General features: G+C 41.9%; 3 protein-coding genes across 5 annotated transcripts; all 3 read left to right on the top strand.

The window, feature by feature from the left end:
* Positions 1 to 29: 29 nt before the first annotated feature.
* Positions 30 to 2,447, top strand: glo1 (glyoxalase 1). Its single transcript, XM_061275889.1, has 6 exons — positions 30 to 215; positions 1,318 to 1,400; positions 1,493 to 1,633; positions 1,771 to 1,838; positions 1,958 to 2,047; positions 2,138 to 2,447. Exons 1-6 carry the CDS (start codon positions 147 to 149, stop codon positions 2,227 to 2,229), a joined length of 543 nt encoding a protein of 180 aa, XP_061131873.1. The 5' UTR covers positions 30 to 146; the 3' UTR covers positions 2,230 to 2,447.
* Positions 2,448 to 2,463: 16 nt separating this feature from the next.
* Positions 2,464 to 5,260, top strand: si:zfos-1056e6.1 (uncharacterized protein LOC107988029 homolog). The gene is made up of 9 exons (XM_061275881.1): positions 2,464 to 2,656; positions 3,343 to 3,410; positions 3,510 to 3,557; positions 3,620 to 3,684; positions 3,778 to 3,815; positions 3,925 to 4,004; positions 4,263 to 4,325; positions 4,421 to 4,471; positions 4,547 to 5,260. The coding sequence occupies exons 1-9, from the start codon at positions 2,464 to 2,466 to the stop codon at positions 4,598 to 4,600; spliced, it is 660 nt and encodes a 219-aa protein (XP_061131865.1). The 3' UTR covers positions 4,601 to 5,260.
* A 2,838-nt stretch (positions 5,261 to 8,098) lies between these two features.
* LOC133152325 (homeobox-containing protein 1-like) lies at positions 8,099 to 12,620 on the top strand. 3 transcript variants are annotated; one of them, XM_061275851.1, is made up of 9 exons: positions 8,099 to 8,311; positions 8,880 to 9,281; positions 9,413 to 9,498; positions 9,574 to 9,684; positions 9,838 to 9,997; positions 10,112 to 10,194; positions 10,271 to 10,366; positions 10,460 to 10,542; positions 10,622 to 12,620. In XM_061275851.1, the coding sequence occupies exons 2-9, from the start codon at positions 8,881 to 8,883 to the stop codon at positions 10,769 to 10,771; spliced, it is 1,170 nt and encodes a 389-aa protein (XP_061131835.1). In that variant the 5' UTR covers positions 8,099 to 8,311; position 8,880; the 3' UTR covers positions 10,772 to 12,620. The 3 variants fall into 3 exon arrangements, with proteins under 3 accessions (XP_061131835.1, XP_061131834.1, XP_061131833.1); XM_061275850.1 differs by having other exon boundaries at positions 10,457 to 10,542; XM_061275849.1 differs by having other exon boundaries at positions 10,454 to 10,542.
* The last annotated feature ends 72 nt before the right edge of the window (positions 12,621 to 12,692 follow it).

The raw sequence follows: 12,692 nt of genomic DNA, 5'->3' as shown, positions 1-12,692 counted from the left end.
AAACAGCCAATCAGAGTCGAGGTTGACTTCAACTCCACCCGGATACCGACCCACGCCCCCGTCAAGTCCGATCCGAGTGTTGACGATCATCTCCGAGCTTTTCTTAAACATGTCAATCAGGTACTGAACTCAATTCTCGTGACAAAATGAGCGACAGAGGTCTATCGGATGAGCTGGCGGCGGCGGCGTGCAAAGATGGAGACCCTATTACGAAGGTAGGCAATGTTGCCACCGATTTGACGCGGGTGTAAAGTTTCGGGGATCTGACAAACCTCGGTGAGGGCCAACCCTAGCATATACCCAGTGACGACATAGCCTGCGTCCATTATCGGACATGGCTAATTTTCTTGCGTCGTGACTTGTCATGTTACTTAAAATGGCTGTTTTTAAATTAAAAAGTCAGGAATAGATTCAGCGTTGTCATTGTGTGTGTTAGTAGTTGTGTAACAAATGGTTAACATTTTAACAGAAGGCAGGCAAGTGGGAATTAGCACCACGAAGCTAACTTAAGTGACAGGCTAGCCAGCTAGCACTTAAAAGTTCCAAAAAGAGCATTCGACAATTTCCACATTTTTCACCCATTCCAAACCATTCGATTCCAGTTTCAAAATATTCCCAACGTTTTCATTCAACAGCTACGGTTTACGTGAAAGTTCTTTCCATTTAAATGAATGGAGGCAATTTTCATTATGTAACTCATCCTTTCATTTTTTTCCCCACAACAGATTCAAACCATTCCAACTTAAAGCTGATGTTTGGAAGTTCGGCCTAAACAGTTTCCTTGCTGTTCTTTCATTAGCTGAACAATCTCAAGTTGGAATAGTTTGAATCTATGGAAAAATGTAAATGTTTGAACTCCATTCATACTCCACACACTGAGTGTCACGTTGAAATGAAGATTGTTGAGATTCTTTTTGCCGTGTGAATGTTTTCCCTGTCTGCTGCCGTTCATTCAGACCAACAGAAAAGTTTTTGGCGTTCGAGTGCGAGCTGCTTGAAAACCGACACACACGCACATTAGTTCTGTGTGTACGCTCACACACTGATGCCATTTGGCCTTATGCCACTTTTCACAGGCCCGCGTCAGAGTAGGAAATTTTGTTTTTGTATAAAATTGTATCGTAATTTTTGGACTATAAGTCGCACCGGAGTATAAGTCGCACCAGCCATAAAATGCCCAAAAAAGTGAAAAAAAACATATATATGTATATAAGTCGCTCCTGAGTATAAGTGGCCCCCCCACCCAAACTATGAAACAAAACGCGACTTATAGTCCGAAAATTACGGTAATTAAATGTAAAAACGCCCTTCCTGTAGGATTTCATGATGCAGCAGACGATGCTGCGAGTGAAGGATCCGATTAAATCCTTGGATTTCTACACCAGGATCCTTGGCATGACGTAAGTATTAGGACACTATGAAGTAACGCTGTGTTTATTTGTTTGGGTGTGAGATTATGTGTTTACTACACGCGTGTTCAATTTGGCCCCAGTTTGCTGCAGAGGTTCGACTTCCCCTCCATGCGCTTCTCCCTTTTCTTCCTGGGCTACGAAGACAAGAACGAGATCCCCGGCGACGTGAAGGAGAGGACGTCGTGGACTTTCTCTCGCAGGGCCACCATCGAGTTGACGCAGTAAGTCTCCTTTGTCCCGAGAGCAGCATGTTTGACATGTGACTGTCAGTTGAGCATTCCTTCGGATTGAAAACAGGGGTGGTGGAGAGTATCTTTGGTTTGCCACGTCTTTGCTTAATCTTGCACCTCTCTTCTAGTAACTGGGGTTCCGAGTCTGATGAAAGCCAGTCGTACCACAACGGAAACTCGGATCCACGTGGCTTTGGTAAGTTTGGATTTAAATAAGACTATGTCAAACTGTTAATAAGACTTTCAGATTTTTTCCCCCTCCATTTGAAATAATGGTTGTAAAAATAATCTGTCTTTTACCGTTCATGTCCCCAGGACACATCGGTATCGCGGTGCCGGACGTCAACAAGGCTTGCAAGCTGTTTGAAGAGCAAGGCGTCACCTTCGTCAAGAAACCTGACGACGGTATGATGGTTGACATTGACTTGAAAACGGTGAATCACCACTAAATTAGGAACATTTCATTTCAATATTTCAATTAATTTCATCTCCCAGGAAAAATGAAAGGACTAGCCTTCATCCAGGACCCCGATGGCTACTGGATCGAGATCCTGAGTCCCAACAACATGATTTCTATCACCTCTTAAAAATGCTGCTCTAAAATGGGACGTTTGGATTTAATACATGAGCTTTTTGTTGTTGTTCTGAAATAACTTTTCTTGATAACTTAATAAGTTTGTGTGAAAGTAAATACAGAATGCACGTTGTTTTATGCTGCTCTAGGTAATAAATGTGAGAGCTGGTGTTCAAATGCAAGTGAGAACATTTTCCTCTGGTGCTTTTCAAAATAAACTGACAACTCGTTTTTGTTTTGCTTTTTAATGAAATGCCCTTTTATTTTGAAATTTGGTACCTGGATCGAGTTGGTCATTATTAACACGTCTGCTCTACAGGCTTTTCTGCCCCGGCGACCGCTCGTAAAGATATTTTTAAAAAAGATGTCTGACGTTAGGTTTTACGCCTCCACGCATGTCACCAAGGTTTGGATCGCCCTCAGAAGACTCGACAAAAACGGTTCGTGTCACTTCCACATCTTTCATGCATTGAAATATTACCTCGAAATCCGTGCGCGTGAATGTCGTCACGAAAACCGATAGCTTTCTATTTACAACAAACAGTAAATTCGAACAAAATGCATTTGAAGAAACGTTTGCTTTCTTGTAAAATTTTAATGGGATTACAACAGCTGCGTTTGACTGTTGAAGTGCTCCTGTCGATTCAAGAGCAACAGGTCCAGTTCAGGAGTCTTCGTTTACGATGGCGATACTGACGTCATCCGAATTTCGACCTAAAATCATAGGCTATTCTGAAATTATTTTAAAAATTAAATTATGTGTTTGTGTGTTGTCGTACGTTTTCAGACACCGATCATGTTAATATCTCACAATAATTAGGAAATAGACAAATATATGCAACACTTTTTTGCCCCGTTATTCTCTAATTTCTACAAGATACTGCTTGAAAGACTGCTCACTCAAATAGAAATGGCAAAAAAATCCACATAAATCACAAAAATTCACATAAAAAAAATCCACATCAAAACACCCAAAAAATTCCAATCATAAAAATTACTCTAAAAATCCACACAAAATGTTTTGAAATATGTTACAACAGTATTTCCATTTAGCACACATGCATGTTATGTGTAGCACTTGTTATAATGAAAAACTATGACGGGTAATGGATGATGTATGCTGCAGATGACAGAGTTGTGGCTCTCCGCGAGGTGTCAATTCCTCAGGCTCCTGACATGTCCTCCGTCGAACAGGTGCTCCCTTCTGCTCAACACACACACACACACACAAGCATGCACACACTCTCCAGTCAGTCAATATAACAGAAGCATCATTGCTGTTATCATTTTCAGATCATCACCGTCTCCTTCGGCCTGGACTCTTCAGATGTTGTATTCAAGGTAAGCAGCACACATATTTGCCTTTTATTATGACTCACTGAATGACTTGCATGCATGTGCAGATTAGAAATCAGCGTGGATGTCTGATCCCGCTGAACAGTTCCATCCCATCAAACAGCAAGCACATGTATGTATGACTGTGAGGATTTTTTTCTACACTAGATTATAAAAAGAAATGATTTGTTGCCTATCCCTGCTACACTGATGTTTCTATGCACAGGCCCTACTTGCTTGAGGTAGCCAAGATTTTTCAGCATGGTAACATCACACTAGACACAAATTATATAAAAAAATATATATATATCAATTGATAACCATGATGATGACCCAGTATTAAAGTGTTTAACTTTTTTCTCCTTGTTTCTAGTGCGGCCCAACCCTAAAAGTATTCCCATGAATGTGATCAACAAGAGCATGAAGTCCAGACTGCTCTCTGTCGACAAGAGGGTACGCGGCTAACAGAAATTCAGAAATTATTTGAAATATGAAAAATAATAATAATGGTGTAATTTATCTTTTTTTTTGCAAATCACATGAGTAAACATGGAGTTTTTCTTTTGTGGAATGTTGATTAATGAATTAAGATGCAAAATCTATTCTAATCTGGGATTAGATTATTTTATCTATATATAGAATTATTCTCAAATATAATATTGTATTTATTTGTATGTGTTTTAATGATTTTAAAGTATTGAATTGTTGCAGATTCAGAGACTTGAGGAACTTCTGCCTCAAATAAAAGAGAGACGTAATGAAAAATTGAGCCAGGTACTTAAAAGCAACCAATAGAACATACATGAGTGTCTTTTTTTTTTTTTTTTTAAATCAAATGTTCATATTTTCCGATTCTACTGTGCTCTCAGGAGATTGAATCTCTGAACCAGAAATTGATGTTTCTTCACAAGAGAATGCAGGTGAGCAAACATTGTTTTCACAAGAGGCGTTTCATTGATTGACGTGGCTAAATAATTTTGCCTGCTTTATTGCAGGTGGCGGACTCGCTCACGTGGAAAGGAATGCTAACCCGACCGCCTCTGTGGTGAACCATCGTCTGAAACCTGTCAATCAAGTCACTACGTCACAACTGAAAAATGGCTCGGCACATAGTATTTAAGGGATTTAGACTGAGAAACAATGGGATTGAGAAGTTACATTTTAAGACAGTGTATATATATTTTTTTTTTTTCTTTGAAAAAGTTAAAGATTTTTTTAGTTTTATTTTTGAGGAATAAATTAATTGTCACAATCCAGTAAATTAAAATGTTGTAATTTAAAATGTTTCATGAATAGGTAAGGAATAATCAGAAGTATTTGAATGCTTATTTCATAAAGTAATCAAGTATTTTATACATTTTTATTTGATGTATTTTTAATATATTCATTTTTTTTCCGTATAGCTGTGAAGCCCCTTTTTGTGTTATCATACACCCAATATGTACCGTAAATGGTCATAACAAATCACAGCGCCTGATTTGGCAACTCCAATCCCGTCGTCCCTTGTAGTGATGTGCATTCCAGTTCTTTTAAGTGAACTGAATCTTTAGAATCAGTTCACTCGAAAAATTCGTTCAATTTCAATATAGTAGTGCATATATACGCCTCAATATTGTTATCCAATATATCTACTGCAATTTCACATTAAATTGCTTGTTTGAAATTTATTTTATTTTTATTTTTTTAAATAAACATTTATGTTAAACTTGTCTGGTGTTTTATTCCTTGTTTTTATATTCGCCAATTAAAACATAAAAATCTGACATTAGATTAACTGCTTCATATGTCTTTTACATTGTTATAGGAGTTGGTGTCCCCCAAATTAACAAATGTTGGCATAACGGATATTTTTTCCAACCTTTTATTCAAACACAAACACATTTGGTATAATAACACACTCAACTATAATCCAACAAATACAAAATTAAAACATCAATGGAATAACATGAGTTGGCTGGCATAGCAGCAACGTTGTCTGTCACTCACTTGTGACTCTTCGCGAACGAACCTGAAAATGGCGGTGTACCTAATAGAGTGTCTGAATGACGTCACAGATCAAACAGCCAATCAGAAAGTGGGGGTGAGGGCGGGTGTGGCACTTTTCACTTTCTATTAAGCTTTGACCATGATTTTTCCCTAATGAAGTGGCCTGTTATTAGGTCAGTGCTTCTCAAATAGTGGGGCGCGCCCCCCTTGGGGGGCGCGGTGCTATTCCTGGGGGGGCGCGTGTGACCCTGGGGAACAGGCTTTTTTTTTGGCAGTACTAGAATAAAGTGTAATTGCGCGTTTACTACAGCAGGGGGCAGTGGCGCTCTCATTGTTACTTCTGTCACGTTTGCGACAGTGCAACATTTTACGATTTACAAGACAAGTTAGGATAGTCACGGTGGGGAGGGGGGGGCGCGAATAGTTTTCTTCTTGCTAGGGGGGGGCGTAACAGAAAATAATTGAGAAGCACTGGGTTAAATAAAGGTTAACCTAAAAAAAAAAAAAAAAAAAAGTGAACCCTGAACTTTGAACCCGCGGTGACCCCGCGGTGACCCCGCGGTGACCCCGTGGTGACCCCGTGGTGACCCCTGGGTGACCTTTGAACCCTGAACTTTCAACTCTAGTTAAAAATCGAAAATGTGCACATGACCCCGTGAACTTTGAACCGACCTTTGACCCCTGGGTGAACTTTGAACCGTAAACTTTGACCTTTGACCCCTAGCTAATTACGTTTTTTTTTTTATAGCAGAACGATCCATGGTCTTCAGATGCCGCGCTGTCGCCATCTCCTGGTCAGTTAGTGAAATGCTTTTGCTGATGTTTTTTTTTCTCTCAATTAAAACAAATCAATTAGCCAGTTGGTTTTCTTTATTTAATATCTATTATCAGACAAAACCAAATTGTGAATCAGTCACCTAGGCTATAGCAGAACAAACAATCCATGGTCTTCAGATGCCACGCTGTCGCCATCTCCTGGTCAGCTAGTGAAATGCTTTTGCTGTTTTTTTTCCCTCTCAATTAAAACAAATCAATCAGCCAGTTGGCTTTCTTTATTTAATATCTGATATCAGACAAAACCAAATTGTGAATCAGTCACCTAGGCTATAGCAGAACAAACAATCCATGGTCTTCAGATGCCACGCTGTCGCCATCTCCGTCATTTATTCTACTTTCACGTTCTGCAGGAGCTAAAACTTTTCACGCAGGTGCGCTTAACGAGGGAATCTCACGGACACTCCATTAGGTACAACGCCATTTTCAAGTGTACTTAATAACAGGCCACTTTATTAGGAAAATATCATGGTCAAAGGTCACAGGTGTCAAGCTCTAGTCCTCAGGGCCGCGTTCCAACATGTTTTACAAGTTACCCTCGTCGACACCCCTGGTTTAAGTGAAAAGTGCCACACCCGCTGTCACCCCCACTTTCTGATTGGCTGTTTGATCTGTGACGTCACACGGACACTCCTTTAGGTACGCCGCCATTTTCAGGTGTACCTAATAACAGGCCACTTCATTAGGGAAAAATCAAACCAAAGCTGAACTGAAAGTAAAAAGTGGCACACCCACCCTCACCCCCACTTTCTCATTGGCTGGTTGATCTGTGACGTCACTCGGGCACTCCATTAGGTACACCGCCATTTTCAGGTGTACCTTAGACTTAGAGAGAGACTTAGACAGACTTTATTGTCTAATAACTTTATGCATTTTTTAGTACGTGTCAAGAATGTGTATTTGACTACTTGCTCTTTATTTTGGGGGACACCAACACGTATACGTATTGTCATATAAAGCAGTTAACCAAATGTCATATTTTTTTTTCATGGCTAAAATAATAAAACCAAGGAATAAAACACCAGACAAGTTTTAACAGGTGTTAATGTTTATTGAAATAATATTAAAAGTAAATTTCAAACCAGCAATCTAATGTGAAATTGCAGGAGATATATTGGATAACAATATTTAGGCGTATATATGCATACACGTTATTTAAAAACTACAATGTGTTATAAAATCAAGATTACCCAAAGAGAAGCATAATGTCCCCGTTGTTGCATAACGGTGCATCCCTTTATGCAATAAAGTTAGCCGTTAGCTTGGAGAAAACGTGCATAAAAGTGGTGGTTCTTTCTTTCCTTGGCAAATCGTAAATGGACATTCTGGCTTACATAGTTCACGCCAGGAGACGCAACACGTTCACTGACTGATCCGTTGATGCACGGGAAGGCAGTTCACCCATTAACGCGTTCGCGAACGGGAAAGTCAGGATTGGTTCCCTCACTGACCCGTTCTCGCGATAAACTGGAAATGCAAATCACTCACTGACTCGTTCACTCACACATCCGTTCAGTTGATGAACGGAAAATGCAATTCACGACTCGTTCGTAAACAGGAAGTTCCGTCATTTTCTTCTTCGTTTCGTTCTATGGCGAGGTGGCACCAGCTTTAATGTGCATTACTGACACCCACCGGTTGAAGTCATTTGAACTGAAAAAAGAACGAATCACTTTAAGAAGTGATTCGTTCACTGAAGATATTCGTTCATTTGAACGAATCGTTCACTCACGAGCCAACACTAGTCCCTTGCGGCGCAGTGTCAAACATGGCGCCTGGAGCGCTGACAATAGGCCAATCTCCCTGACGGTGGGTCGAAGCCCAAATGCAGTCAAGACAAGACGTTATTGTGGGGGAAATGAATGTAATACGAGTGCTCCGTCTTTATTGACACTTGCAACAAAAACATTTGCGGAGTACTGTCGACTGGAATAAGGAAGGTAAGTTTCGAGCCGCAGCAGTGTTTATAACGCTGTCATAACATGAGCCCGCTTGATTTCCGTCTCTCGGCGAAGCGCTGGCGGCCAAGCCCCCTTTAATCACCCGTAGTTCTGCTCTCTTCTACCCAGATGTTGACATACAGGCTCCTAAACTAATAAACTTTCGTCTCTCTCGGTTAATTAAGAATTTGCCTCTTATTCGGCATCTTTAGATTCCACCTCGCAGCAGTGATTTAGACGCACCGCTGCTCATCTTCGTCATGTACAAACGCAACGGAGACAAAGTGGGCAGTCGCACAGTCTACTAAGTAGTACAAAATCAGGAGTTTTTTCAATGGGCTTTCGTTTGAGAAGGAAAAGTTAAAACAGCGCTGTTCTTCAGCATGGCATCTTATTACTTAGTTCGATTTTGTTTTTGTCGAATAATAAATGATAATGATTGCAATTTGCCAATGTGTGAAATTGTTTTGTATAACGCTAACCATTGCTGAGGTGGACTTTCTCGATATCAGATTTTTGATATCAGTGTTGAGGAGTATCAGAAATATATTTCTCTCTTTTCTTCTAGGATGTTCCAGCATTGTGAGGAGCCTCGCTTCACCATTGAGCAGATCGACCTCCTCCAGAGGCTCAGGAGGACAGGCATCAGCCAGGCCGAGCTACTCCATGCTCTGGACACGTTAGACCACCTAGACCGCCCTCATAGACGCCCCTCAAAACACCACCTGTCTTCCGACGCCCCACCTTCGTCTTCCAGCACCGCCACTCAGACGGTCTTCTCCAACGGCCGTCTATCGCCAAGTAGCTTTGATGTAACCTTGCCCGTAGCCATGGCAACGGTAGCTCAGACCAACGGGAAGATGTCGCCGCTGACCAGGTTTCCTCTTGTGGGCGGCGGCTCGGTGGGCTTCGGGTTTGAGGCGGGCGACGACGACGCAGATGTCGACGAGAAAGTGGAAGACTTGATGAGGTAGGAGCCGTGCGGAATGGGTTTTCCAATGGACCCTAGCTACTGGATTTGCGGGAGTTAAGGACCGGACCTGGAATAGTGAATGGTGATTCTCAAATTGAAAAACAAAAGCTGCATGTCTCCGCTTGTAGGAGAAACAGCAGTGTCATGAAGGAGGAGATCAAATGCTTCCTGGCCAGCAGGCGTATCTCCCAAGCTGTGGTTGCACAGGTGACAGGTGCGTGTCGCCCAATCCCCCCTTCTTCTTCTTCTTCCCTTAAGTGAAAGCTCACCTGTCCTAGTCCTCTTGCAGGAATTAGTCAGAGTCGCATCTCCCACTGGTTACTGCAGCAAGGGTCCGACCTCAGCGAGCAGAAGAAACGAGCCTTCTTCAGATGGTATCAGCTGGAGAAGAGCAACCCTGGTCAGCACTGCTTGTCTCTCTGGCTGTCTGCAGCGTCAATCTATTCATCTCTGGCTTCCCAAAAAACATTGTGTTTACGTGCATTCATGTTTTGTGTGTTTGTATTTTTTGGGGGGAACAAAAATGACACTTCATATGTGCCTGGCACATCAGGCGCTACACTCGCCATGCATAGCGCCCCGCTGACTCTGGAGGACGTGGTGATGGACTGGCATCAGGCCCCGCCCACATTTGCCCCTGCTCCAGGGGGCTTTCGCCTGCGCCGGGGGAACAGATTCACCTGGAGGAAAGAGTGTCTGGCCCTCATGGAAAGGTAACGTTACAGATTGCTGCATGGCCAAGTGACGTGACTCCCGTTATTCATCGCGTGTGTGTGTGTGTGTGTGTGTGTGCGTGTGTGTGTGCATACATACATGTGCACGTGCAGCTACTTCAGTGATAATCAGTATCCCGACGAGGCGAGGAGGGAGGAAATCTCCATGGCTTGCAACGCCGTCATTCAGAAACCAGGTGGGTCCAGATCTGGACTCGATCCCCGCCTGCTCCTTGGCATCCAGAAAAACAAACAAGCAAGCGTGTGTTTTAGGAAAAAGGCTTCTGGACTTTGAGAAGGTGACGTCTCTGAAAGTGTACAACTGGTTTGCCAATCGCCGTAAGGACATGAAGAGACGTGCCAACATCGGTAACGTCTTCCTCTGTGACCCGCTGTGTATATTTTCGTTTTTGTTCAAGTGTTCATAAGATGTGAGGAATGTGTGTGTTCTCGAAGAAGCAGCCATCTTGGAGAACCACAGCATCGACGTCCAAAGTCCTGGAGGTCAGTCCAACGGTGACGAAGCGGACGGCAACGATGAGCAGGTTTACAAGAATATCAAAGTCTTCTGACCGGCTTCTCGTGAAGCACAGAAGAACTCCAGCGTGTCCTTTCCCGCGGCAGGTCCCCACGTTGATGCCCAGCTGGGTGGCCGCCCTGGGTCGAGGGGCAGCGTCCGGGCCGACAGGCTGCTCCCTGACTGGCCTCCAGGACGAGCAGAGTCTGGAGAAGGCGGCGATAGATGGAGTGGACATCAAGACGGAGGATGACTGAAAAGAGGTGACGTCATGTATTTGAATGCAAAGATCTGAGCAGCAGCCCAAATAGCAACCCGCTCAACGGGATGACCGATATGACGTTCGTCACACTGTGATCACAACGGTGCAGCCTCAAAACCAAAACAAAGCTTTTTTTTTTTTTTCCTGACGTTGCATTTTCGTGGCGTACCAAGAACAAAACGAAGGTTGCGTCTTGTGACCTGACAACAGCGGAAGCTGCAACAACGTGCTTTTTAGAGACCACAAAAAAATTCAGAGTACTAATATTAAAAAAAATAAATAAATCTTCAAATGAGTTTTAAAATCGGACAGATATTTAAAGGGAGGTCATTCCAGACCGGCACCTCATTTTTGTTTTGTTCTCAAACGCAACAATAACGCAACGGCCTTTCTTTGTCCCCATAACCACTACGATGTCACATACTAAAAAAATATATGACTTTATATACTATACATGTTTGCATATTAGTATATCCTATATAATATAAACTGTGTGGGTGCCACATTTTAATTCCACAAAAGGAGCTTCCATTGACAGAAGCCTAAGTGTTAACTTGTCAAATGTATGTTTTTTTTTTTTGTTTAGACACATCAAATGTGTGGAGTCACTCCAAAATGTCCCGTCATCATTTTTAATTTTTGCCTTATATATGTTTGAATCACCAAGTGTTGATTCTTTGTTTATAAAGCTGCTTTATTTCCACTCGGTGGCCACGTGTTGTAGCTGCTGGAAATGTTTCGAAAACCAATTGTAAAAGTTTTAATGAAGCATTGTTTCACTATTTTCCTCTTGTTGGCCTATTTCAACATTTTTACAATCCGCTATGAATTTGCATTTAAGTGCCTCCTGTTGTCCGTGCTGTCGCTGCAAAGATGACTTTTATGATGGCGCTGAAATGTCCAGATTCCTGAAACACTACCGCAAATACCTCAGTTTTTAATCCCATCGGACCTGGAACCACCCCCATAAGGTCAGACGATGGTACGTTCGACAAAACCGGGCTATCGTAAATAGCTAATGTTCAACCCGTGTTGCAGTCACAGAGGAATGCAGCTGACCATTAAGAGTCAAAACAGGGGCGGAGCCAAAGGTTTTTCAGTATGGCGGGAAGGGTGACAAAACAGATCACCTTGAAACCCTAATGAAAAACCCTAACCCTAATTTGAAACCCTACCCTGTCTGTTTTAGGTGCACACCTATTCCAAATCATCATCTCATCATCAAGCTTTGGAAAAGCTGATAACAATTCTGATGATTTGAATGAGGTGGGCATGCATTTTGAAACCCCAAATTAGAAACCTTACCCTACTTTAAAACGACAATGTCAAAGGGAACTGTAGCTCATTATTGTCATTTGTTATAGCAGTAAAAGTCTGATGGAGAGAAGGGAAGCGTGACTGACATTGAATCAATTGAGCATCAGTCCATCAGTGCTCGATGGTGCCATTTAGGAGCTTTTTTATCACAGGTGCTCTTCTCACATAGTTTCAAGGTGTGTGTGTGTGTTGCCTTCAGGTCAGGTCTGTTCATGACTTTTACTTCCTTTCAGAAAATCCAACAAAAATTGGTGTAAAAAATGACACTGTGGATTCATTTTGTATGAATGCACATGGGGAAAATAAGGCTGGGTTGGAAAATGTGTGTTCTTTAGGCAATATGGAGAAAAATATGTTTATCTTGTTTTGTTCTTTGTTTTCAGTGCCTTGTTTGAATGATCAAACGTGTCAAAAAAAATTTGTACCGCATTGGTTTCCATTCGTTGCATGATTTGTTCTATTTTTACACTTTTGATGCATTATTGTTTTTGTTCTATTTACAAGGGAATTAAAGCTGATTACGCTTGGCCAGGTGACGTCTTATAATACTAAAATAAGAAATACATCCAATAATATGCAATAAATTCATTTGAAACATT

The sequence above is a fragment of the Syngnathus typhle genome, linkage group LG4 (assembly GCF_033458585.1).
Source record: "Syngnathus typhle isolate RoL2023-S1 ecotype Sweden linkage group LG4, RoL_Styp_1.0, whole genome shotgun sequence".
Taxonomy (NCBI): Eukaryota; Metazoa; Chordata; class Actinopteri; order Syngnathiformes; family Syngnathidae; genus Syngnathus; species Syngnathus typhle.
This window is presented reverse-complemented; position numbering and strand designations above follow the sequence as displayed.

Excerpts from the sequence above, each read along its gene's own strand:
- LOC133152325 (XM_061275849.1), top strand. The coding sequence starts at position 8,881 with ATGTTCCAGCATTGTGAGGAGCCTCGCTTCACCATTGAGCAGATCGAC. Across the intron at positions 9,282-9,412 it reads AAAGTGGAAGACTTGATGAG|GAGAAACAGCAGTGTCATGA; the intron begins GTAGGAGCCGTG and ends CTCCGCTTGTAG. Across the intron at positions 9,685-9,837 it reads GCTGGAGAAGAGCAACCCTG|GCGCTACACTCGCCATGCAT; the intron begins GTCAGCACTGCT and ends CTGGCACATCAG.
- glo1 (XM_061275889.1), top strand. The coding sequence starts at position 147 with ATGAGCGACAGAGGTCTATCGGATGAGCTGGCGGCGGCGGCGTGCAAA. Across the intron at positions 1,401-1,492 it reads ACCAGGATCCTTGGCATGAC|TTTGCTGCAGAGGTTCGACT; the intron begins GTAAGTATTAGG and ends ATTTGGCCCCAG. Across the intron at positions 2,048-2,137 it reads CGTCAAGAAACCTGACGACG|GAAAAATGAAAGGACTAGCC; the intron begins GTATGATGGTTG and ends TTCATCTCCCAG.
- si:zfos-1056e6.1 (XM_061275881.1), top strand. The coding sequence starts at position 2,464 with ATGAAATGCCCTTTTATTTTGAAATTTGGTACCTGGATCGAGTTGGTC. Across the intron at positions 2,657-3,342 it reads CAGAAGACTCGACAAAAACG|ATGACAGAGTTGTGGCTCTC; the intron begins GTTCGTGTCACT and ends TGTATGCTGCAG. Across the intron at positions 3,558-3,619 it reads CTTCAGATGTTGTATTCAAG|ATTAGAAATCAGCGTGGATG; the intron begins GTAAGCAGCACA and ends ATGCATGTGCAG.